The 26,260-nt window shown below is 39.7% G+C and overlaps 2 protein-coding genes and 1 long non-coding RNA gene across 3 annotated transcripts; all 3 read left to right on the top strand.

Annotated features, from left to right (window-relative positions):
* Positions 1 to 426: 426 nt before the first annotated feature.
* Positions 427 to 6,632, top strand: zp3d.1 (zona pellucida glycoprotein 3d tandem duplicate 1). Its single transcript, XM_062985152.1, has 8 exons — positions 427 to 1,065; positions 2,986 to 3,094; positions 3,265 to 3,368; positions 4,620 to 4,794; positions 5,174 to 5,285; positions 5,690 to 5,778; positions 6,175 to 6,526; positions 6,612 to 6,632. The coding sequence occupies exons 1-8, from the start codon at positions 516 to 518 to the stop codon at positions 6,630 to 6,632; spliced, it is 1,512 nt and encodes a 503-aa protein (XP_062841222.1). The 5' UTR covers positions 427 to 515.
* Positions 6,633 to 9,525: 2,893 nt separating this feature from the next.
* On the top strand, positions 9,526 to 13,835 carry zp3d.2 (zona pellucida glycoprotein 3d tandem duplicate 2). The gene is made up of 8 exons (XM_062985151.1): positions 9,526 to 9,996; positions 11,204 to 11,304; positions 11,440 to 11,543; positions 12,202 to 12,376; positions 12,454 to 12,548; positions 13,273 to 13,286; positions 13,571 to 13,659; positions 13,739 to 13,835. Exons 1-8 carry the CDS (start codon positions 9,526 to 9,528, stop codon positions 13,833 to 13,835), a joined length of 1,146 nt encoding a protein of 381 aa, XP_062841221.1.
* Positions 13,836 to 18,278: 4,443 nt separating this feature from the next.
* Positions 18,279 to 19,565, top strand: LOC134301403 (uncharacterized). The gene is made up of 3 exons (XR_010007445.1): positions 18,279 to 18,383; positions 18,989 to 19,122; positions 19,280 to 19,565. It is a non-coding gene; the product is annotated as an uncharacterized LOC134301403 (long non-coding RNA).
* The last annotated feature ends 6,695 nt before the right edge of the window (positions 19,566 to 26,260 follow it).

Genomic DNA, 26,260 nt, shown 5'->3' with positions numbered 1-26,260 from the left:
TAAAACCAGCACTGACCAGTTTATCCAGCAGTAATTCAGGCCATTGTGACTCTGTTCTGTAATATAATTGAGCTTTATTTATTTATTTATTCATTTAATGCATGAACAGCTTCATTCTTGTCAGGGTTGCAGTGGGTCCAGCACCAACTGGACAGGATGCTAATGTGTTGTAGGGCATTACATGACGTCATCATGTGATTTACGTTATAATACAGTTACTCACTGCAGCATTAAATTATCTTTATTATAGTACTGATCATTCAGAGAAACAGAATTTGTGCATTTTTATTGGAGCTTAATAAAAACTGAACCTATAGCTCTATTCTAGGGGTTCGTTTTTACACCCTAAACAAAAACAACCTGTCCTAATTCAAGTGTGACGTCATCAACACCCCCTCAGGTGCTTCTCATCGGGAGGCTTTAATGAGAGTTTACTAAATTGCCCTGCGCATGCGCTTTACCTTTGAGCGTTTGCTTGTTCTACACCCGGTTATTTTTTGGGGTGGGTGAGGACCATGGCTCGCACCTTTCTGCCCTCCTGTCTGTTACCGTGTGTGCTCGGTGTATTGGTGTGTATTACAGCAGTAGGGAGCAGTGGTATAGATTGGTACCGGTACAGATTTACCCCCCTCACTTCCACAGAGCAGGAGCTGCAGGAGCTGTACAGTGGGCCGGGCACCAGGGGCACCGAATTCTCCCCACACCCCATCCTGCCCCCCTATCTTCTCCTGCCCATGTTCCGCCAGCAGCCCGCACCATTCACATCCAAACTCCTGTTCAGACCTTCTGTTGGGAGGAGGGTTTTACCAAGCACCCTGGAGAACATTCTAATCCCCCAGAATCTGCAGGAGGACCAGACCCGGGCTCTTCCTGTCAGTAATGACCGGGGGGTGGAGGTCTGGTGTGGGTACAGTAAGGTCTCGGTCCGAGTCAATCTGGCTCTGCTGGGGTTCAGGAGTTCAGCTCATCAGTTCAGGTTCGGAACCTGTGAGGTGTCTCGATCTGACGGTTCATTCATCTACTTTCATTATGATCTGAACGACTGTGGAGGCTTATTTTCGGTAAGTATCACATCTAACCAAAACCTGATCAATCCTGAGAGAAACTGAGGATTAGAGTCGCCAATAAATTCACATTTTGCTCTGAACCAGTATGACTGTGGTTTGTTCTACTGCCAGGTGGCAGTACTTTAGTAAATATAAATATACAGGGTGTCCATAAAGTCTGGACACATAGGCAAGATGCATATTTTCAATATTTTTTTTAATATATTTTATCTCATTAGAATATTAATCAATAACATCTTCAATGTTTCTTCTATTTGTGATGTAATCTGTATGCATGTGTATTTAAGTAAACATATAATTAGTTATAGTGATATTTAGGTGTCCAGACTTTAGGGACACCCTGTATATTATTTTTGCTTTGGTCACAAATCCGTATTTCACAATTAATGCTGCAATATAAAAACTACTGTCTACAAACTGAAGGACGTTTAGTCACGTAAAAAAGCACATTAATAATCACATGAGCGCTCATAGATTTTTCCTCATTGTAAAGAAAATGTAAAGAAAGATTAAACATTTCACTTTGTGAGTTTGGGGTTTTCACCTCCGATAAAACAGTAATAAGGAAAGTAAATTTAAATCGTTTTATATATATTTTTGTATTTCTGTATAAATATAGTTTTACAGTACAAAAATATAAAAGCTACATCAAACTACCACTAAATATTTGCTCAAAGCATAAACATTAGAATAAAACACTAGTGTCCATATATAATGACTTGTTTTAAGCTATAATTTAACCTATTAAACATTATAAACGTTTTTAAATGTGTCAGAAATGCTCCATATGCACAATGTATTCTAGTCATTATGAAATTGGAACCACACAAATTTTAATGTACATTATTTATTTATTATTGACCGATAAATCAAACAGAAAATAATAAAATAAAAACAAAATATTATATATTAAAGGTAAATAATTTATTTAATTAATCTTTGCGAGTTGCCTTGTTTATGATAAAAATATATTTTCTTTATTTCATCTATTTATCATCTTTACCTGCGTCTTCATTATTATTTTCTTCTAACAGAACACTTTACTGACTGTTAGAGAAATAAAGAGAAGATTTAAAATCCTCATAAAGTTCACTTTTATTTCTAAGCATTAATTTATTCATTAATGATGACTGAGTTAAAGCTTTAACATTAAACACTTTTATTAAATGATTATTCTAGTTAATGACAAAAGCTTTACGAGTTCATGAAAGAATAAAAGTGGAAAGCTTATAGTTTCTATAAAATAAAAACAATGCAATTACACAAGAAACAAAACATGAAATCTAATATATTTAAAAATCTAATAATATTAAAACGTTTGTAAATAAAGTTTTAGCACATCCTAAAAAAATGACTTCAGACAGAAACACATTAATTATCCAACAGTGAAGAACATTCATTTCCAAAAACTGCATTTAAAAATAAAGCTAATAAACTGTTTATTCATGTTACACCACTGTGCTTCATTTAGAATCAATACTAACATTTCTATCATTATTAATATAAAATATAAACAATCTTATACATATTTGCAGATAAAACAGTAACAGTGGATGTTTGATGCAGTGAAGATCCGTCTGAGTGTTTGGAACAATTTAATTTTAGAATTGAGTTTTACGTTAAAGGTTATTTTGTTCTGGAGCCAATAGAATAAAGCGAATTTTTTTTTGTTTAATTAATCCATAGTTTAAAAAGCGTTTGTGGATGAATTTTAGAATGGTAAAAGATTTAGTTTGTGGGTGTTGTAACTGTGTAAACAGAACACTCTCATTTGTTCATTAATAAAAAATAAACCTGAATATTTTGAGTTTTTTTAATTGTTTATTATTGGATTTTTTTAAATAATATTCGATGTGTCTTTAGTTAAGTGACATGCTATTAAATTAATTCGAATGTTTGTTTCTTGTTGTTTAGATAGTGAATGAACAGCTGATTTATTCTAATAATTTAGTGTATAAGCCAGATCCTCACGGTTTTGTGATCAGATCTCTACCACTCATTTTAAACATCCAGTGTGTTTACAACCGGTGAGTCCAATCACTTTCTACAACATTTAATATCTCACTTCTCTGGGTGCTCTTCACATTTGGCTGTTTGTAATAGCAATAGATAAAGAAAACTGGTCCAGTAATGTCACTGGGAACTTTTTCTGTAAGTGTGAGACCTCGAGTCATGATCCATGTTCTTTCCTCTTTAGATTTCATTATTCATATAAAATCGGATATATTCCTGATGTTGGTGAACACACATTTCGGAAGAGGCTTGGCACCAAAGGGGTGTTCAGTCTGTCTGTGTATAATGGTGAGATGAAGCTTCACCGCTTTAATGGTTTCACTGGTTTCTAATAGATTCTAACTGAACGAGTTGGTGTGTGGTGGTGTGTGTGATATGTGTGTGATATGTGTGTGATATGTGTGTGATATGGATGTGGTGTGTGTTGGTGGTGTGTGTTGGTGGTGTGTGTTGGTGGTGTGCGTTGGTGGTGTGCGTTGGTGGTGTGCGTGGGTGGTGTGCGTGGGTGGTGTGCGTGGGTGGTGTGCGTGGGTGGTGTGCGTGGGTGGTGTGCGTGGGTGGGTGTGATGTGCTGGCGGTGGGTGTCGGTGGTGTGTGTCGGTGGTGGGTGTCGGTGGTGTGTGTCGTGGTGTGCGTCGGTGGGTGTGATGTGCTGGCGGTGTGTGTCGGTGGTGTGTGTCGGTGGTGTGTGTCGGTGGTGTGTGTCGGTGGTGTGTGCCGGTGGTGTGTGCCGTGTGCGTGTTGATGTGTGTGCGTGTTGATGTGTGTGCGTGTTGATGTGTGTGCGATGTGTGTGATGTGTGTGTGCGATGTGTGTGTGTGATGTGTTGATGTGTGTTGGTGGTGTGTGATGTGTGTGCTGATTTGATTTGTGTGCGTGTTGATGTGTGGTGGTGTGTGATGTGTGTGTGTGATGTGTTGATGTGTGTTGGTGGTGTGTGATTTGTGTGTGTTGATGTGTGTTGGTGGTGTGTGATGTGTGTGATGTGTTGATGTGTGTTGGTGGTGTGTGATTTGTGTGTGTTGATGTGTGATGTGTGTGTGATGTGGTGTGTGTGATGTGGTGTGTGTGATGTGTGTGTGTGTGATGTGTGTGTGTGTGTGTGTGATGTGTGTGTGATGTGTGTGTGTGTGTTGATGTGTGTTGGTGGTGGTGATGTGTGTTGGTGGTGATGTGTGTTGGTGGTGGTGTGTGTTGGTGGTGGTGTTGGTGGTGTGTGTGTGGTGTGTGTGATGTGTGATGTGTGATGTGTGATGTGTGATGTGTGGTGTGTGTGTGTGATGTGTTGGTGATGTGTGTTGGTGGTGTGTGATGTGATGTGATGTGTGTGGTGTGCGTGATGTGTGTGATGTGTGTGATGTGTGTGTGTGTGATGTGTGTGTGTGTGGTGTGTTGGTGATGTGTGTTGGGTGTGTGATGTGTGTGTGATGTGTGTGATGTGTGTGATGTGTGTGTGTGTGATGTGTGTGTGATGTGTTGGTGTGGTGTGTGTGATGTGTGTGATGTGTGATGTGTGTGTGATGTGTGTGTGATTACAGAGATGTGGGAGAAATCATCAGTGAATGAAAGTTTTACTCTTGGGCAGCAGATGAACTTTGAAGCTTCAGTAGATTTTACCTGGAAGGACCAGAGTATTTTTGTTGAAGCTTGTCACGCAACTGAGAGTAACGATCCAAACTCCAGCCCTCGTTACGATCTCATCACCAACTTTGGGTAAATAATTCTGATTTAGATTGCTGTTTTTTATTAGAATCATACAGGAGATGAACCAGCTGACTGGTCTGCTGCTCTTTACAGCTTAAAACATTCATTCAAATGTTTTACTAAAACAATCTATTCTCTTAATTATTGTGTTTATCATCAACCTAACAGAGAATTAATTTTACTTTTAACGAAACCGAAACTCTGATCAATTATTTGAAAAATTCAGAACTGATAATACACATCTAGAACTAAACACAGAAAGAACACTAGACAAAGAACATGAATAAATAAACTGTGCAACTTTTAGGTACCTATCCTGCTATGAGAATGACCAATGTGTAAACATGGCGTTAAACAACAAACAAATTTAATTTTAAATGAATTTTAGGTGCCTGATAGACAGTAAGATGACCGGAAGTCAGTCCCGATTCGTCCTACGACAGAAGAACATCCTCCGATTCTCAATCGATGCGTTTTTATTCCCACAATCAACTTCTGAGGTTCATTCATTTAATTTATACTTATAAAAACACTCATATTCTATTTTCCGTTTGTGTGTAATGATTTATTTTATATGTGAAGTTATTTTGTAGTAATTTATTTAACACAGTGAATAAAACTGGGGGTTGGAGAAGCTCAGGTGGGATCATTTTTGGGACTTGACTGGAATCATGTAGAGTCTCTGTCTGCAGTTAGAAGAAATTGGACTAAATTAGGAGGAAAAGGTTAAAGTAATGAATAAATAAATGTGGTAAAACCCACATCTTATGTTTCAAGTTTTTGGTTTTGCTTGCTGTTTTGTTGGTGGTGAATTTGGTCCCTCTTTGTCTGCATCCTTTAAATGCTTTGTTGACTTATTTATACATGTTTTTGTTAACACAGGTATGATTTTGTGTTTAAGCAGATTTTTTATTTGCACTGCTCTCTGTTTGTTGGAAACTCTGCTGTGAGCTCCACAACTAAATCCTGCACATACAGTAAAGAACAGAGCAGGTGATCAACTCATTTAATCCACTGGATCTCTCTTCATATGTGTGTTCTACATTACACACGCACGCACACACGCACGCCTGTTTATTATTGTAGATCACTGATGAGGGTTTGATTTCAGTCAGTAATTTGGGGTTGAATGTGATCAGGTGGGTGGAGTTGGACGGTGATGCCAACATCTGTAACTGCTGTGATTCCAGTTGTGTCAAACCTGCAGGACTGAGTGAGTTTATTTACAAAACACTCATGTTTAACCATTCAGCCTTAAAACTGTGTAAGATTTGGATACCAAAATAAAATGTTGTTTATAAATAAATGTAAACATAAGATTGTATATTCATCAATAAATATCTATACACCATGTTTAAATGTATTTATTTTTGCAGCTTCTGTGTCCAGCACTCAGCGGGCGGTGGTGACCAGTGATGCCTGTAGTTTAAACCTGCACAAATTTCTTCAAGAGTCTGAAGTGGACACTGAACCAGAAGATGAGATGGTGGTGCATCACCTCCATGACATTAATAATGATGATGAGGAGGAAGAGATGGTAGAAGATTATGAACTGGAGGAAGTTCTGATTGGTAAGGAGGACTTTGAAAACAATACAATGATTGAGGACCAGCAGGCTGAAGATGATGAAGATGATGAAGGAAACATGAAGCAACAAGAGGAGGAAAACATGATGGTGGGAAATGCAGAACAAGAGCAGCAACTTGAGGTTCTTGTTGTTGAGATGAAGAATGAAGAGCCAGTAACACTGGAACTGGAGAACATGGAAAAGACAAAACAAGAGGAGAACGAGCAAGTGCTTGAAATCATGAAGGATGAAGATGCAGTTAATGAGACGGGAGGAGTGAAACAGGAGCAGGAGGAGAACAAGGTGACCGTCAAGATGAATGAAGATGCAGTAAGGATAAACAAGGAGCTGGTGAAGGACTCTGAGGAGAAGAAAGAACTTGGCATGAATGGGGATGCAGTTGAGCAGAGAAATGTGACCGTTGTTGAAAGGTTTTTGGAAATGAGAGGTCGTGGTAATGTGTTCCTGCAGGAAAACATGTCCACCACAATCCCTGAGCAGGAGACAACTGATCCAGTGTTTATAAAAGAGGAACTATTTCTACAATCTGAGCATGAACCTGCAGAATGAGGATCCACACTGAGATCAGCTGATGAGACGTCTTATTCCAGGTATTTCTCTACTAACATCTGTAGACTCCACCAAATCTTCTGGATTTTAGTTACTGTGATTCTGAAGTGCAAAACTAAACAATACCACCTTAAAAAACAACAAACAATTCTTTTAAAAACCAATTCATTTAATAAAAAAACAGCTTGTGGAAAAGCTCCTGTAACCAAAACCTAAAACTGTGTTGCCAAAAGTTTGTGGAAACCAGATCTTGAGCACGTTGGACCCTCCATTCCAAAACCAAATTTTGTTTTTATTGCAGACATAACAGCTATTGCACTTAAGTCTTTTCACAAGGTCTGTGGGAATTTGTGCATATTTGTTACATATACAGTACAGTGCAAAAGTCTTGGGCCACCACCAGCCAGCTTTGTTAGTTTTTGTTAAGTTACAAACAGAAAATAAATAAAATATATACACATCATTAATAAGCAGTTATTTTCAGAACAAAATGACACATCTTGAGTTCTTTTGAACAGTCTGTCCTGAAGTTTTCTGAATTTATCTTCAGATATTATACCAGACTTCTTTCAACACTTCCCAGAGTTCTGGTTTAGATTTGGGCTCTCTTATTTCTTTCTTTGTCCAGGTGATCCCATACTGTCTTTAATATGTAGGTCTGGACCTTTGCACAGTGCTGTAGGTGTGTTGTGGCTGTAGTTCAGAAGTTCGAATGTTGAAGAGCTGATCGGACACATCATGGCTAATAGTCTAATAGTTACTGTAAGAATGATGTGATGAAATGTGTAAGTTTCTTGGTCTGACTGTCTTTTTTTTTTTTTTTTTCTCTCTCTTTTTTTCTCTTAATTCTTTAGGATCTTCTTGGTGCTTCACAACATTGTTTTAATAGAGGGAAAAAAAGAACAAAAGTCTCATAATAAAACTTTGTGATAAGAAAACTGTTGGAGTGTTAATACTGATACCAGGATTTAAAATCGATGCAAAAGCTTATTTATCCATTATAGAAATTCATTCCAGGTTAATTCTGTCACACCCCTGTACACGGTGCTAAAGGTTTATTTACCTGTACATTAGTGAGTGTGTGTGATAATAAACAAAACCATGTATTCATTTTAAGGGAATAACCCAGTGTTAAGGTAAATGATTTGTGGTGAAATAAAGGAGGAAGAGATCTATTCAATTTCCCTCGGGATTAATAAAGTTCTATCTACGTCACAGTCTGCTCTCGAACATGTTATAAAGCAGTGATGTACCATTCACTTTTTAGTTTGCAAAGTTAAAATTTTTACAAAAATACCTTAGGAAATCTGACTTCTCGGTACCTTTGAATCAGAGGTGAGTATAAAATTAATTACTCAGGAGATATAACGTGATTCTGTTTTTTACACGTATATTTAATTCTGTATTCTGGACCTACAACACTGGGCACCACTACTTAGACATTAACCATTTAAAATACGTTTTAGGATAACTGACTAACACTATCTGGTTAGTATTATAGAATATTTTAGGTTTGTACAACAACAGATTGCTGCCCTGAAAAGCAAATCTACAGCCAGCGCTGACAGGGTCTGAGTTCCTAAGAAAAAATCCTGCTACTCTCATACCAGAACAATAAACACACACCACCATGTCATCACCATGTCAGTGTGAGTGTAGAGCTGAGAATGTTCCACCAAACATCATCTGCTCAGAGTTGGTTTTGTGTTTTTATTGACTGTTTCTGATGCAGTAACACCAAATGACCAGCAGGTGTCGCCAAGAGCAAAGCAAAAGCGCCGATCAAACCTGATTCCCGTGTGAATCATTTCAGTGCCGCACGGTCCCGCGACCCTGGTCCGAAGTTAAAGTTTTTGTGTCTGGATATTTTAGTTTGTTCCTGTCTTTAAAAAAAATTTGTTAATCCTGTTTGGGTTAGTAATAAAAAAAACTATTAGTGTATTATAAATAAGCTCCGGAACCTCCACGATCCTGACCAGAATACATGATCAGAGTAATTTTGTTGAAGCCGATTCTGTCGTCAGCATATTTACGTTATTGGTCAAAAGTATGTGAAGTATGCATCCCTATTTATTGAGCTCAGGTGTGTCATCCACGCCCACTGCTATCAGGTGCATACAATTATGTTAAATTAATACATAATGAAAAATTTGGGGCAACAGTTTGGGGAAGGCCCTTTCCTGTTCCAGCATGGTTGTGCACCAAGTAAAGACGTTTACATTTTCAGCATTAAGCGGACACTTTTATCCAAAACGACTTACAGTACTGTGACAGTATACAGTCTAAGCAATTGAGGATTAAGGGCCTCGCTCAAGGGCCCAAAAGTGGCAACCTGGCAGGGGTGGGGCTTGAACCGGCAACCTTCTGATTACTGGACCAGTACCTTCACCACTAGACTACAAACTGCCCTACGATAAAGTTTGGTGTGGAGGAACTTCTCATGCACCATCAGTTTGGCTGAATGAGCACAAGTTCCCACAGGCACGCTGTAGAATGTCCACGTGTGATGATAAGCTGCGAGGTCGTGTTGCATTGTGGGATATTTCCTATTACCAACAGAAACACGCGGTTGTAGTGTTGCTGAACGGTTCTGCTTTACTATCATGGGTTTGATCCTGCATTCACTCTGTGCGCTCGTGGCTCTGCTTTCTCCGGCTGCGCGCGCCACAGAGAGCACGAGCGGCGCATTTCCTCTCGCGCTCGACCCCAGCCGGAGCTCACCTGGGGAGGAGGAGCGGCTCGAGCCTCCGTACCTGACGCTCCCGGTGTACCTGCACTCCAGATCCCCGCTCGTGCCGAAGCAGCGCTTCTCTCTGGCGCACGCGAGGGCTCGTCTCCAGCGCGTGCAGGTACCGGAGCGCGTGCGGCAGCTGCTCTTGCCCGCGCCGCGGCGACCTCAGAAGTCCCGGCGCGTGAGAGGCGCCGTGCGGGTCGCGTGCAGCCCGAAGGAGATGCGCGTGCGGATCCAGACGGAGAGCGCGCGGGTGAAGCTGGGCACGTGCGGCGCGAGCGCTTCTACGGAGCAGTTCGTGATGTTTCAGTACGATCTGCAGCAGTGCGGCACCCACAGACAGGTGAGCAGCCCCACATCAGAAAAAATTGGGACAGGATGGAAAATGTAAATAATAATATAAACACAGAGTTTCTTATATTGACTTTTATTTGATGTCAGACAGGATGAAGCTGAGATATTTCATCTTTTATCTGCTCAACTTCATTTCATTTATTAATAAACATCCATTCCTGCATTTCAGACCTGCAACACGTTTCGAAAAAAGTTGGGACGGGGGTGATTTAGTGCTAGTAATGAGGTGAAAACACTAAATAATGATGTGATGTTAAACAGGTGATGTGAACAGGTGATTGTGATCATGGTTCGGTACAAAAGCAGCATCCAGGAAAGGCTGAGAGTCTCTGATGAGTAAAGATGATCAGAGGATCCAGTTTGTCCACAAATGATGAAAACAATGAACCTCAAAGAAAGATTGGAAGGGATTTGCATGTTCTCCCTCTACAGTGCAGAATATCATTAAACCATTCAAGGAATCAGGAGGAATTTCAGTGTGTAAAGGTGGAGGGTGCAGCTTAATCTGAACGCTCGTGATCTTCCATCCCTCAGACGGCATCAAGAACCTCCACTCCACTGGGACAGTGGGATCCTAGTGGGTGGAGAGTTTGAATCCTAGCTCTGCCATGCAGCCACTGTTGGGGCCCTTGAGCAAGGCCCTTAACCCTGTCTGCTCCAGGGGCGCCGTACAATGGCTGACCCTGCGCTCCGACCCCCAACTTCCAAACAAGCTGGGATACACGAAGAAAGAATTTTGTTGTACTGAACACCTGTATATGTATATATGACAAATAAAGGTGTTTTTAATTCTATTTTACTCAACACTAGCTGAAATGTGATGACGACCCCCCGTACTGCTGCACATCTTAAGACGTGTTTGCAGGAAGAACGAGACAAAATAAAAGCAGAAACACTAAATCACTCGCTCTCCTCGGTACCAAAACCTCTTTTAAGTGGTGAAAAGGAACGACGACGTTACAAAGTGGTAAATGCTTTACTGTCAGTGCAGGTCTCAAGCTCGGATACAAATACGAGGGTCACATCAGGAAGGGCATCCAGTGTAAAAAACGTGCCAAGTCTGGTATGCAGGCATGTAAATGTATATTTAAAAATGAGTTCTTCTAAATGAACAGGGGCATTAAGCTTACACTTTTAGTTTGGTTGAAGGAACAAACAATAATAATAATACTGAGTTAGTTTTTATTTAAGTACAGGTGATAAACGGCACCGTCACTTATTCAAACACTCTTCACTACGTCCCTGACGAGAGCAGCTCTGACTTCTTCTCCATACCTGTACAGTGTCACTTCAACAGGTACGAGATCCATCACATCATCTCCATCACATCTCTGTTCACCTTAGTCCTGCTTTTCTAGCTTTTTACTCCCAACACTCCTGTACCTGCTCACAAAAACTTTATCCCTCCTATCTCATCTGTGTCTTTAAACAGGTTCCACTACTCCTATAAGATCGGTTTTGTCCCCCATGTTGAAACAGTGAGGTTCTTCAAGCCCATCAGAACTAAAGGCAGCGTCTCACTGAGCGTCTGTGATGGTAACAAAGATTTTAATCCCAGTTAAAAAGCTGAAGTGAACGAAAACTTTCTAATCGAACAGTGATGTTTAACTGAGGCTTTAATGAATTATATAATAAATTTAAAATAAACACCAGTACCATTACTGATCTCTTGATCTCTCAAATTCAAATCTCAGCTCTGCTCTCAGCCAACTGGGCGCCTCTGAACTAACAGACACACGATTGGCTGTGGGTCTGTAGGGGCGGGACCATGGCTAAAACAAGGTTTCTTGACGCTGGTCAGTTACGATATCTGCTGGACGGTCGAGGCGCCTACATGACGGAGTGGCTGATCATGGATGGCAGGGCATGACTCTCCACACGTAATACTGTGATCTATGAGGATCCGCCCCTGGTAGGTGAAAAGAAGCGATCAGTGGATGTCCGGGAGGGTGTGTGACAGCCTTAACCCTCCTCGATTAGGGTTGGGAGTGGCAACAGCTACGAGAGAGAGAGAATTTCCAATTGGCCAGACTGGACTGGGTGAAAAGACGGAGTAAAATGCTTATTTATAATATTATAATGTATTAAATATTTTAGCCTATGAATAAAATCATCTGAACATGCAGAAGCAGTTTCTTATATATCCATAATTCTGCAGGTCGTTCTTCTTCAGGTCGCGCTCGCTCTTTTTCAGAGAACTGGAACAAACTTCCCCCCCTCCAGGGTTTCGTGATCGGACACCCAGTGTTCCTCGAGGCTGAAGTTCCCCTCGTCTCTGAAGGTGAAAGGTTACACTCTGATTTCTGTCACATAACCACTAAAAGTTCTCGTCTCTCCCTCCCACGACTCGACATCATCCACAACTACGGGTGAGAGGTTATAGTTTAGTTTTCTTTAGGCCTGACTGGACAGGTTTAATAAGATTAATTCTTTTATTTTCTCTCAGCTGTATGATTTACAGTAACGGCAGCCAGTGGAGATTCATGAAAAGTGACAGGAGGAACGTGGTCAGGTTCTCTATCGATGCTTTTACACTTCAGGAACATGAGAAGGAACATGAGAAGGTAAATCACATGTTGGATCTACTGCAAGTATTTAAAATAATTGTACATGATTCAATTAATTCTTGTTTTATTTATTTTTTATATTAATACCACAGTCAATATATCACCTTCCCAGCTCTGTATATTATTTATAATAAACATAAAAATAGTCGAATTAATTTTTGTGACTTTTTTTCTTTATAATACAAACAAATAAAAACAATTCAATTTTAAACATGCTTTTAATGTGTGTATATTAATGTGGAAACTTTCGCTTAGAAATAATATTTGTATACATAAATGTTTGTAGAGTTTAGTCTGGTTTCTACAATATATAAGTAAATATGTATTAGAAAATAGCCTGTATATATCATAAATCTATAGAATTATACTGTAATGACAAGACAATGAAAAGAATCATTAATAAGCAAATAAATTTATCCATAAATGTACTAAAATTTACTAATTACCTTAAAATTATGCACAAATAACTTTTAATATACTATAACTTTTAAACAAATAACTTTTAAATATATACTTGTATATACGACATTAATGATTAAATTATGAGGTGGTGTAGAAGGTTTTCCTGACTGCTCACTGCTGATAAATTCTCTGTGTCCATATAAGTTTGTCTGCACAAGTTATACGTATATAAGTTTGGGCCACAATCATTTCAATTAAAAGATCTTCTGTACAAATACAAAATACATGGAACACTTGTCTCTTGGCCAAGGTTGGGAGGAAAACTAACATTTTTATATTATTTATGAGAAAATCTGGATGCTCAGATGTAAACCAAGAATCACAAAAACAAAAATGAAATAGAAGCTGTGTGAGCACAAGTGTCCACAGTCAAGTGAGCTTAACCTCACCATGGGTGTAGATGCTCCAGGTAAAAAACATCAGCACCATAAAGCTGTTCAGTATTTTTTCCAGCTGGACAGTGAGACCACTGTTCCATGTACTACATACTTGATGATGTTGGGAATCTAATCTGAAGTATATTTTGAATAACAGCACTTGTTCTTGCACTGTGAAATGTCGGTTCGAGATGCGACTGCAACACCGACGTCCAAGTTCTGCACTTATAACCAGCAGGATCTCAGGTACAGACCAGCTCACTGACCCGGATTAATGATGGAGCTGTAACCCGGATTCTGAGTAAATGTCTAACATTATTATCAGATGGGAGGAACTTTATGGTTCTGACTCAGTTTGTTCATGCTGTGATTCGTCCTGTCTGTCTGAAACACCAGAAGGTGAAATTAAATATCACACATAATCAAGAGTGAGACCCTGACCGGCAGCGTGAGGGTGTTTAGCAGAGAGGAACTATAATAAACCATGAAGAGTCACTAAACTGCTGAAAGAGGGAGAAACTTAATAGAAATAAGGTTAATAAAATGCAAAACATTTAATGCAGAACAGAAAAAGTGCAGCACTTCTCCAGAGCAGCAAAGTGAAGTGAAGCCGCTCTCCTATTGGTCAATTATGGTCATTAAAACTTTATAATAATAATACATGGTCAGCAATGTGTAAAGAGGAACACAATTATTAACAGAAGCAAACGGACTGCAGCATTTTTTTTATATTTTTTAAATAGATATTATTTACAAAAGATCTTTTTTTTAGAAATTGTCAATAAATAACTTTAATATTATAAGTATAATTATTATAGTGAACTGTTAAAAAAAAAAAAAAAAACATTGACCCAAAACAACAGAAAGGCAGGTGTAGCCTAGCGGTTAAAGTACTGGACAACTACGCAGAAGGTTGCTGGTTGAAACCCCACCACTGCCAGATTGCAACTGTTGGGCCCTTGAGCAAGGCCCTTAACCCTCAATTGCTTAGACTGTATACTGTAAGTCACTTTGGATAAAAGTGTCTGCTAAATGCCTAAAATGTAAATGTAATCCTAAACTTCGTGGGAAAAAATATGAATAAAAATGAACAGAAACCAGAAATAATACAATAAAAACTAAACATAACACCGATCGCAACATAAATAACGTTTATATAGTGGCGGAAAACTTAAATAAATAAATAATAAATATAATAGTAGAGAAATTAGCCGTAGACACACTGTTGTTATTTTATTGCGTCTGCAGGATCTAGATGTCGTGTTTTCATGCGTTTGTGCTCTTACAAAAAAAAAATGAACATGATCTCTATTGTGTTTGAAGTTCTTTGTGCTTATTTCATTTTTAATGCTAAATTATTAATGTGCCAAATTTATTTCCAGTGCTGGACCAATCGGTGACCAGCGAGTCGTGGTCAGTAGTGGACAAACCTAAAGAACAGATCAGATCAGAGACTGAACATGGATCGACCTCTCCAGGACGTGTCCCTGACTAGATCCCTGCTGAGACTGAACAAACCATAACCACTCATGAAACCGGAACGATCATGACCGAGAGCAAGCACGTAACAGCCACTCCTGCAGTTCAGCATGGAATCGTTTCTACAGCGAGTGAGCCTGGAACCACCACACCACAAAGCCTGTACCTCAAAATCCCTCCTGAGAATGACAATGGAACGATCGGTGCATTCAACATGTTCAGATACACCCAAGAACACAAAAATGATACGATCACACCACAAACACAGCACATCGAACAGCGACACAGAGCGTCAGAGCGTCTCAGAGTATTTGAGGAAGTGTTTGGACTTGATGAGGACAGATACTGATGTAAAAGGACTTGATTTGTATCATCTTTGATTTGCTGTTGCAGTTTGACTGGATGACAATAAAAGAAAAAAAATCATTTTTGATGGTTGATTTTGTTAATTAATTTTTATTTTTAGCAGGAACACGCCTGAGTTAGGGTAAAACTGGGTGGGAATGGATCTGATTTAAATATGTGTCCAAATACCCAAGCAGGATAAGAGAGAAAAGCTACAGAGAAGTGAACCTCAACCCCTGGTTCATGTATTTGTTCTCATCTTTAATGTTTTGTCATGACCAGGCTGATAAGAACTGTGCCAAAAAGCTGGTTTCAGCTGGCAGCCAGTCTTATAGCTTGGTTTTGGATAAAAGGGGGACAACCATCTACTCCAGCCTAACAGCATTCTGTCCAATCTGGGGGACGAACTGAGAACAGGACCATTATCATGGGCTTTTGGACCAACAAATTATCAATTAAAATTCAAAAAATATACCACATTGATGAATAGAAATCACTGAGTGCTGTTTTATTTTCTATTTGGACAAAATATATATTACTTTTTTGCATAAAAGAAGATAAGTTCCTGTTTAACTTTAAAAGTAATATGATGTTTTTCTTTTTATGTTTATGTACAGTCCTAGAACTCTGGAGTACCATCATTTACAGAGCTCTTGAACGCACCATGACGTGTATATTGTATGATTAGATAGATAGATAGATAGATAGATAGATAGATAGATAGATAGATAGATAGATAGATAGATAGATAGATAGATAGATAGATAGATAGATTATTGATCCCGAAGGAAATTAAGAGTCCCAGTAGCATTGTACATCAAATCAAATCAAATACACACTATAAAGAAAAGAATTACAACAATATAAATTCGAGAAAGTACAAACACTTTGACAGATTGAATGTAACCTGAGTTTTACATATACTGCATAGCTACAGAGCAGTTATTAATGATGAGAATGGATTGAGTGTAATAAACAAAATAACATAACCGAATGGAATTGAAAGTGCAGGAAGGTGCGGTTCCAAGTATACAGTACACGGTCCAGATTAAATATACTGTAGATTAAATATTAAATATAAAGTGATAAGTGACAAGTATTGCACATTGGATTGGGCCAATATAGCCATAACTATATATACATTAGCATACATATGCATGTGTACGAATATACTTAAGTACACATACTGTATATACATGTATATACGCTCAGTCCTTAGTCATCACCGTTGTCCTCGAATGCTGGAGTTATAGAGCCTAATGGCTCTGGGGACGAATGACCTTTTTAATCTGTCCGTGGAGCAGCTCAGTGACAGCAGTCTGTCACTGAACATACTCCTCTGTTTTACAACAACAGTGTGCAGGGGGTGGTTCACATTGTCCATGATGGAGTGAAGTTTGCTTAGGGTCCTTCTTTCAGCCACAGTCACCAGAGTTTCCAGTTCAATGCCGACCACTGCCCCAGCATGGCTGATCAGTTTGTCCAGCCGTGCTTCATCCATCTTCTTAATACTGCCACCCCAGCACAGCATAGAAAAGGACACTGGCGACCACAGACTGATAAAACATGTGGAGAAGTTTCCTGCAAATGTTAAAGGACCTCAGCCTTCCTAGGAAGTAGAGCCGGCTCTGTCCTTTCCTGTACAGGATGTCTGTGTTAGCTGACCAGTCCAGTTTGTCATCCAGATGCACCCCTAGGAATTTGTAGGTCTTGACCACCTCCACATCACTCCCCTCGATTATGAGAGGCCGTGTAGGCCATAATTCTAAGTTGAATTCTCTCACACACACCATCATACTCTCACACACACACCATCATACTCTCTCACACACACCATCATACTCTCACACACACACCATCATACTCTCTCACACACACCATCATACTCTCACACACACACCATCATACTCTCACACACACACCATCATACTCTCTCACACACACCATCATACTCTCACACACACACCATCATACTCTCACACACACACACCATCATACTCTCACACACACACCATCATACTCTCTCACACACACCATCATACTCTCATACATGGTTTACTATACTCTTTCACATATACTACTATACCCTCTTACAACTATAATCACACTTTCTTTTATTTACTATTATACTCTCATACACACAGCACTATTCTCTCTTGCACATATAACTATAGCTACTTAAACATGCATTATAGATATCCTTTATTTGTCATATATACATATACAGATGTACAGTACAATGAAATTCTTTCTTCGCATATCCCAGCTGGTGTTGGAAGCTGGGGTCAGAGCGCAGGGTCAGCCAACTTACGGCGCCCCTGGAGCAGACAGGGTTAAGGGCCTTGCTCAAGGACCCAACAGTGGCTACATAGCAGAGCCTGGATTTGAACCGCCAATCTTCCGGTTGATAGCCCAAAGCCCTACCCACTAGGCTACCACAGCCCCCTATGTGCTTTATTATTATTTATTATTATTTATTATTTATTATTATGTGCTTTCATGATAATCTGTGTAAAAGAGAATATTAGTATATGTATGTAAGTTTGGTAGTCTGTGTAAGGGACGTTAACACTGTATGTAAAACAAAGATCTACTGTATGTGTAAGAGAATATTATTATATGTAAGCATAATAAATAGTGTATGTGAATGCAAATAATCATGTTTATGGAACAGAATGATAGTGAATGTAAGACAGAATGATAGTGCATGTGAATAAGAATAGTTGTATGTGTGAGAGAGTTTGATGGTGTGTGTGTGAGAGTATGATAGTGTGTGTGAGAGAGTTTGATTGATACGGAAACGAGTTTGATTGAAACGGAAGTAATATTAAATTCTCAGTACCTGATTGGTGGAAGACGCGGGATTTCACAGACATGTCCCGCCTTCCTCATTATTACTGATAGGAGAGGATAGTGGACCGAGAGAGAATCAATGGAGCATCGGCCTGTTAACATTTTAAACTTTTCCACCGCTGCCACATCCATGTCAGAAATGTGGATTTAAACCCGACAGCCCGACAGGAATCTAAACGCAGCCGCGGAGGAAGAGATGCGGTGAAGCTTTATATCCGAACCATCAGCCGAGTGCTGCGAGCTCCATATCAGCCTCAACCACAGAGAGCAGCGGCTCCAGAGTCAGGGGACAGGTGAGTTCACTACATCATTCACCTCTTCATTTAGCTTCTGATAGATTCAGGTTTAGATTGAGATATTTTATAAATATTCGTCTTTGTAAGGGACCGTCTGCAAATTACACGTTTTAAACGTTCTAGTAATGCCAAACTAAGTAAGTGAGTTCTCATAAAGCACATTTATAAGAAACTTTGTTTTGGAAGCTTTCTTAAAGAACAATAAATAAAATTACTTTATCGTTTTAATGGCTATAGTTGCTCCACATTAATGTGTCACTACATTCGAGTCGAATTACATGGAACTTTTGGACTCTTCCCTATGTAGGTCTTAATAAGTAAAATAAAATATAGATTCATTTTGTATACACAATCATAAACAAGCTGCTGCACATGGAAAGCTACAGACTTACAGTCTAACATTTCAAAATCTGTCTCAGTGCTCATTCTAACTTAGTCACTTGTACTATTAAAGTTTGTTATATTTCTTTTATTACAGAAAATGTAATTCATTATAGATTGAGACCAAGCTCTCTTGAGTAACTGTTCTCTAAATATTTGATTGTATTGGGTGAATTGCTATAGACTGGTTTTGAAACTAAATTCAATTTTTGTGATTTCAGTATTGAACTTTTGATGGCATGAGGAAACAAACTGGTTTCACCAAAGTTGCACGAGGGCCAGAAACTAAATGGCTTCATGATTGACAATACATTTACATCAAAGGCAGTGTACATTAGACAATGACACATTTACGGTAAGTTATTTAAAAATAATGTAAGCAGTATGTTTATATTGCATATTATTAATAATAATAAGTAATTTGTAGCATTTAGATTTCATGGTTTGGCAATAGGCTAACCCCCAACATTTTCTAAATGCATTGTGTGTGTGTTTGTTTTGTTTGTTTTTAGTTTGTCACCACAGATTTAGAGGACAGTGGTGTGGAGGTTGACACGACAACAGCATCTAGTGACCACAGAAGTACCACACCAGTCATTGTATGACTACAAGGACTAAGGATACCTTAATCCACCTGAGTGACAGATTATTTGCTGTTGAGACTGTTCTGAAATATTTGGTTTCTGCATGCAACAATAAATAAGAAACATTTGTTTGCTTGGGACAAGATCTTTGTTAACCAGTATAATAGTGATTTCCTGACCTGTCCATAACTTGATAATAAATATCTAAATATTATATGGGGTGTCCTCGTTTTTTTTTTTTTATTTTTTTTTATTTTTTTTTATTTTTTTTTTTTTTTATACATTACTGCATTGTTTCATTTATCAGAAATACATTATGACGTTTTAATTACTATCACAAATAACTCTAATAACCATAACTAATTTGGAATTTGAACATTGTAAATTCTTTGGCCAGTTGCACACCCGTGATGGAAGGCATGTCCATTTGGGTCCAGCACCTGCAGCGCATGCCAGCGCTGTTTTCTGATGTTGCAAGACTGTTGTCCTCCTAGCACGTACCTTTCATCTGCATTTGGGGTGATTTGAAGAATCTTATTAACAATGTCAGCCAAAGTCGCAGACATTGCTGTATGCTCTCTCTCACACACACACACACACGTCAGTTAACCAATTTGAAGTTGCTATTTGTGCCTGTATAATTTCCTCCTGATGATTCCAAAGCATACAGCTATTCTTTAGCAACGAATTTCAAGAGACAAACCGAAGGTAATTTGTTTATGTAGGATGACCAGTTCTGATTGTTGGAGGTAATCTTGGAGAAAATATATCCCTATGTCTAATTTCTACTGATCTTGAGTTTTCCTATAAATTTTTTAGGGAACAAAAACATGCATAATGTGCCTCCAGTGCACCCAAACTTCATTGACTGTCACCTCCTTCTAACTGCGGGCTAATTAAAAGAAAGTAAAAAGTTGTCAGTGTTTATCCATTAAGCTCACAAAATAATATTTCCAGAATCATGCTGGTATGTCCCATGCTGTCAGTTTTCCTTTCAATGTTCTAAATGCATCTCATTGTGATGGACAAAAATAGTAAAACATGTCCTCCTCATTACCATTTATTTCCACAAACCAAAGTGACCTTGTAAAAAAGGTAGAAAGTAGAAATATCATGGCTAGTTCAACAAAGCTCAACAAAAGTGTAGTCATTGTTAAAAGGTCTGCTGCCAGATTTAAATGTTTTTGTAGACCAATTTATGTGCAGGCTCTGTTCTTACAGCTGTAAGCCAATCTGACTTCCTGGCCTCCTTCCTGGCCTCCTTTTAACACCTTGATGGTGTGTGAGAGAGTATGATAGTGTGTGTGAGAGAGTATGATGGTGTGTGTGAGAGAGTATGATGGTGTGTGAGAGAGTATGATAGTGTGTGTGAGAGAGTATGATGGTGTGTGTGAGAGAGTATGATGGTGTGTGTGAGAGAGTATGATGGTGTGTGTGAGAGAGTATGATGGTGTGTGTGAGAGAGTATGATGGTGTGTGTGAGAGAGTATGATGGTGTGTGTGAGAGAGTATGATAGTGTGTGTGAGAGAGTATGATAGTGTGTGTGAGAGAATTCATCTCAGAATTATGGCCTACACGGCCTCTCATACTCGATTGACATTGGCTGTGAGGGTTGCCCTGACCTACGAAAGTCCACTACCATCTCCTTTGTCTTGGATGCATTTAGCTGCAAATGGTTCACCCTGCACCACACAGCAAAGTCTTTCACCAGGTTCCTGTACTCCTCTTCCTGGCCATCCCTCTGACACATCCCACAATAGCTGTGTCGTCTGAAAACTTCTGCATGTGGCAGGTCTCAGTTGTAGCTGAAGTCCGATGTGTAGAGTGTGAAGAGGATGGGGGAAAGTACAGTCCCCTGTGGTACTCCTGTGCTGCTGACCACTGACTCTGATGTACAGTCCTTCAGTCTAACATATTGTGGTCTGTTAGTGAGGTAGTCAGTGATCCAGATTACAAGGTGTGGGTCCACTTGCATTCCAGTCAGCTTGTCTTTGAGTAAGAGAGGCTGTATGGTGTTAAAGGCGCTGGAAAAGTAAAAAAACATGATTCTTACAGCGCTGCATCCCTTGTCCAGATGAGAGTGGGTTCTGTAAAGAAGGTATGCGATGGCATCCTCAACCCCCACCTTTTCCAGGTAGGCAAACTGTAGTGGATCTACAGTGTGTTGTACTTGGGGTCTGAGGAGGCAGAGTAGCAGACGCTCCATGGTCTTACTGATGTGCGAGGTGAGCGGAATTGGTCTAAAGTCATTTAGCACATTTGGACACCTCTTTTTGGGCACAAAAAGTTTTTGAGTGAGTGTGTGAGTGAGTGTGTGAGTGTGTGAGTGAGGGAGTGAGTGAGTGAGGGAGTGAGTGAGGGAGTGAGTGAGAGTGAGTGAGTGAGTGAGTGAGGTTAGCGTGGTGTAGACTTTAGGACTTTATAGCAATACGACTGCACCTCATCCTCTCATCTCAACGATTAGCAATATCAACACAAACTGTTCCACACACACACACGCACACGCACACGCACACGCACACACACACACACACTACTCGTCCCTCGCTGAGTCCTAGGGTTAGGGTTAGGGTTAGGGTTAGGGTTAACCCTCCAGTTCTGCCAACACCAACGAATCACCAACCACAGAGAACCCCAGCAGCAACCCTGCAACGCCTCACCCACACCTCAGAAACGCAGCGCAGCTACGCTGAGGCCCTCAGAGGACCAGCGCAACAAAACGACATGGGTGAGATCAGACAATTATTACAGTACATCTGCAATAGACTAATCTAAAGTAAAACAATGGACAATAATAATAACCACATGTAACAAAATGTATATGCATATATACAGTTATATAAATATTTATATTTAAAGATAAACATAAGTATATACATATGTATAAACACACAAAAAAAAAAAAAAAAAAAAAAAAAAAAACATTTTTACAAAGTTTATCTCATCTTAAACACTACACACTTAAATCTTCACAATGTCACTTACCGTTAGCAATTGGAATATCCAAGGCCTGAGCTCCTCTGCCTTCGGATTAAAAAGCATACACACTTACTTCCACACACACATTAAAAACCTTGACATCATCATCCTACAGGAAACATGGTGCAAGGCCGACATGGTCACTTACTGTCCCCGTGACTACAGAGAAATTATACTACCCTCCCAAAAACTTAGCACAGTGCGCCAAGGCAGAGATTCAGGAGGTCTGATAATCTGGTACAAATCACACCTACACACGCTAATAAACACCATGAAAATTGGAAAATTCCACATTTGGCTGAAAATAAACAAAACTATACTATCATCACAGAAGGATCTGTTTCTCTGTGCCATCTATATCCCTCCGTCAGAATCTCCATACTACTCTGAAGACATGTTCTCAGAGCTGGAGAGAGAGACCTGCCATTTCCAAGCCCAGGGAAACGTGCTCATCTGTGGAGACCTGAACGCCAGAACAGGAACCCAACCTGATATTATAAATGAACAGGGAAACAGATTCATCAATAACAACCAAATTCATAATACCAATTCCACCCTAAACCACAGAAACAATTATGATCATGTTACTAACAAAAATGGTAAAGACCTCCTGCAGCTCTGTCGAACTTTAAGTCTGTACATCGTCAACGGTAGAACTCGAGGGGACTCATTAGGAAGGTTCACGTTCTGCTCACCTCTTGGTAATAGTACAGTAGATTATGCAATAACAGATTTAGACCCTTTCTCTCTCAGTGCATTTACTGTTAAACCTCTAACCCCTCTGTCTGATCACAGCCAAATTACTGTGTTCATCAAAAAGACAGAAACTAACCCCACCACACACACACGGCCCAGTAAGCTGTACAACATCTCCAGATCCTACAGATGGGCCGAGAACAGCGCAGAGGAGTTCCAGAAAGCAATTAGCAGCACAGAAATCCAAATTAGCTTAGACAACTTTCTGGACACTGCGTACATTCACAGTAAAGAAGGAGTAAATCAGGCAGTTAAAAATATTAATCAGATCTTTAAAAATACAGCAAATAAAGCTCAATTAAAAATTAAATCTAAATCCAAACCTAAATCTACAAAAGATGACAGTTGGTTCGACAAAGACTGTCAAATGTTAAGAACAGAACTCCGTAAAATATCAAACCAAAAACACAGAGACCCAAACAACAGTAACACACGACTTCTTTACTGTGAAACCCTCAAACAATATAAACGTACACTCAGAACCAAAAAAGCTCAGTACACCCAAAAACAACTAACAATTATTGAACAATCAATCAACACACATCAATTCTGGGACAATTGGAATAAATTAAAACATAGAGAACAGGAGGAATTGGCCATTCAGGATGGGGATATCTGGACAACCCATTTCCAATCACTCTTTAAAAATATAGAATTAAATTCAAATCCTGAACAAATTCAAATTATTAGTAAGTTAGAGGAACTGGAACGGGCTGTTAAAAACCACCAGAATCCTCTAGACTCTCTCATTACTGAGCAGGAACTTAAAGACAACATTAAAAAACTAAAAACAAAGAAATCATCAGGACCTGACAAGATCCTGAATGAAATGATCAAACACGGCAGCTCCAAATTTCACCTGGCGATGTTAAAAGTCTTTAACCTGGTTCTGAGTGTCGGTTCCTTCCCTGAAATCTGGAATCAAGGTCTCATAACACCCATCTACAAAAGTGGAGATAAATTCGACCCTAATAATTACCGGGGCATCTGTGTGAGCAGTAACCTGGGGAAGTTATTCTGTAGTATCATTAACTCACGATTATTACACTTCCTTACCCAACACAACGTCCTGAGTAAAAGTCAGATTGGTTTTCTACCAAATTACCGCACTACCGATCATATTTACACCCTACACACCCTGATCGAAAAATATGTAGTTCAGAATAACTCTCAAATATTTGCATGTTTTATTGATTTAAAAAAAGCTTTTGATTCCATTTGGCACGAAGGATTGTTTTATAAAATGTTGGAGAGTGGTGTAGGGGGTAAAACATACGATCTTATTAAATCCATGTACACAGAAAACCAGTGTGGAATAAGAATCGACAGTAAGAGAAACATCTCATCTCTCAGGAGCGTGGAGTGAGACAGGGCTGCTGTTTAAGTCCAACTCTATTTAACATCTATATTAATGAATTGGCCTCCATGTTAGAGCACTCAGCCACGCCCGGTATCACTCTACACGACTCAGAGATTAAACTCCTGCTATATGCAGATGATCTGGTCCTGCTGTCCCCCAGCGCCCAGGGTCTCCAGCACAAACTGGACCTGCTGCAGCAGTACTGTCAGACCTGGGCCCTGACAGTCAACCTCAAAAAGACCAAAATTATGACCTTCCAGAAAAGAGCCAGATCTCAGGGAACCAAACACACATATAAATTAGGACAGCATGAAATTGAGCACACTAAAGATTATACTTACCTCGGACTAAACATCAGTTCCACAGGAAACTTTAACCCGGCAGTAAATGAACTGAGAGAAAAAGCTCGCAGGGCGTCGACGCCATAAAACGTCAAACATTCGTGGAAATTCCAGTTCGAATCTGGCTTAAAATTTTTGAATCAATAATTGAACCGATTGCTCTATATGGCAGTGAAGTTTGGGGTTCGCTTACACACCATCAATTCCATAATTGGGACAAACATCCATTAGAGACCCTGCACACAGAGTTCTGTAAAAGCATCCTAAAGGTGCACAGACACACCACGAACAATGCGTGCAGGGCAGAATTAGGCCGATTTCCACTAATTATAAACATACAGAGAAGAGCAATCAACTTCTGGAACCATCTAAATGAGAGCGACCCCCAAACTTATCATTATAAAGCCCTGAAACACCAAGAGCTGAGCAAACATACCAGTCCCCTCATCCAACTGGTCCTGAGTCACTGCACCCATACACCACTAACACACACAGATACACCAGTAACACACACCGATACACCACTAACACACACAGATACACCACTAATTAACTATTTTAATTAATTAAAATAAACCAAATTACACAAAAACTCAGAACTAAATATCTGAATTATTGGGAAACTGAAACTAAAACTCAAAGTAAAATGCAGTTATTTGTTATTTGACCCTAAACAGACACTACAGTGCAGCAGATTATCTGAGCACAGTATCCGACCATAAATTAAGAAACACCCTGACGAGGTACAGACTGAGCACACACGACCTGGCCGTGGAGACGGGGCGACACACCCGGTCCTGGCTGCCCCGGGAGGAGAGGTTGTGTCAGCACTGCACTCTCAGTACAGTAGAGACGGAGCTGCACTTCCTCACCCGGTGTACCAAGTACCACCACGTCCACTCCCAATTCTTCCCTAAATTTCCCAACTTCACCTCCCTCCCAGACCTCGACAAACTGCCCCACCTACTGGGGGAGCACAGAGAGAGCTGCACACTAGCAGCACTCTATACACACACCTGTCACCAGGTGAGGGACAGTGGGTGACCATGTCCCATACACACACACACACACACACACACACACACGCACACACACACACACACACACACACACACACACGCACACACAAGCACACACACACACACACGCACAAACTGATTGTTTTACTACCTCATTATTGTAAATATTATACTTTTTATTGTTATTATTTTGCACTGTTTTTATTAATATTTTATTCTATTCTATATTTTTTGCACATGTAACTGTTCTGTATATTTTTGTTCTTTCTTATTTTTATTGTTTATATTTCCCTGTAACTTGCTTTGGCAATACGAATGTCCTTATTTGTCATGCCAATAAAGCTTCGTTTGAGTTGAGTTGAGTTGAGTCCCGGGTTTGAATCTCACCAGTGCTGGATCAGGTGGACACTGAAGGCTGGACGATGGCGACTCCTGTAGGTTTAGAGGAGCGGA

Source organism: Trichomycterus rosablanca, chromosome 23 (genome assembly GCF_030014385.1).
Source record: "Trichomycterus rosablanca isolate fTriRos1 chromosome 23, fTriRos1.hap1, whole genome shotgun sequence".
Lineage (NCBI taxonomy): Eukaryota > Metazoa > Chordata > Actinopteri > Siluriformes > Trichomycteridae > Trichomycterus > Trichomycterus rosablanca.
Note: the sequence above shows the minus strand (reverse complement) of the source record. Positions and strands in the feature narration are given on the sequence as shown.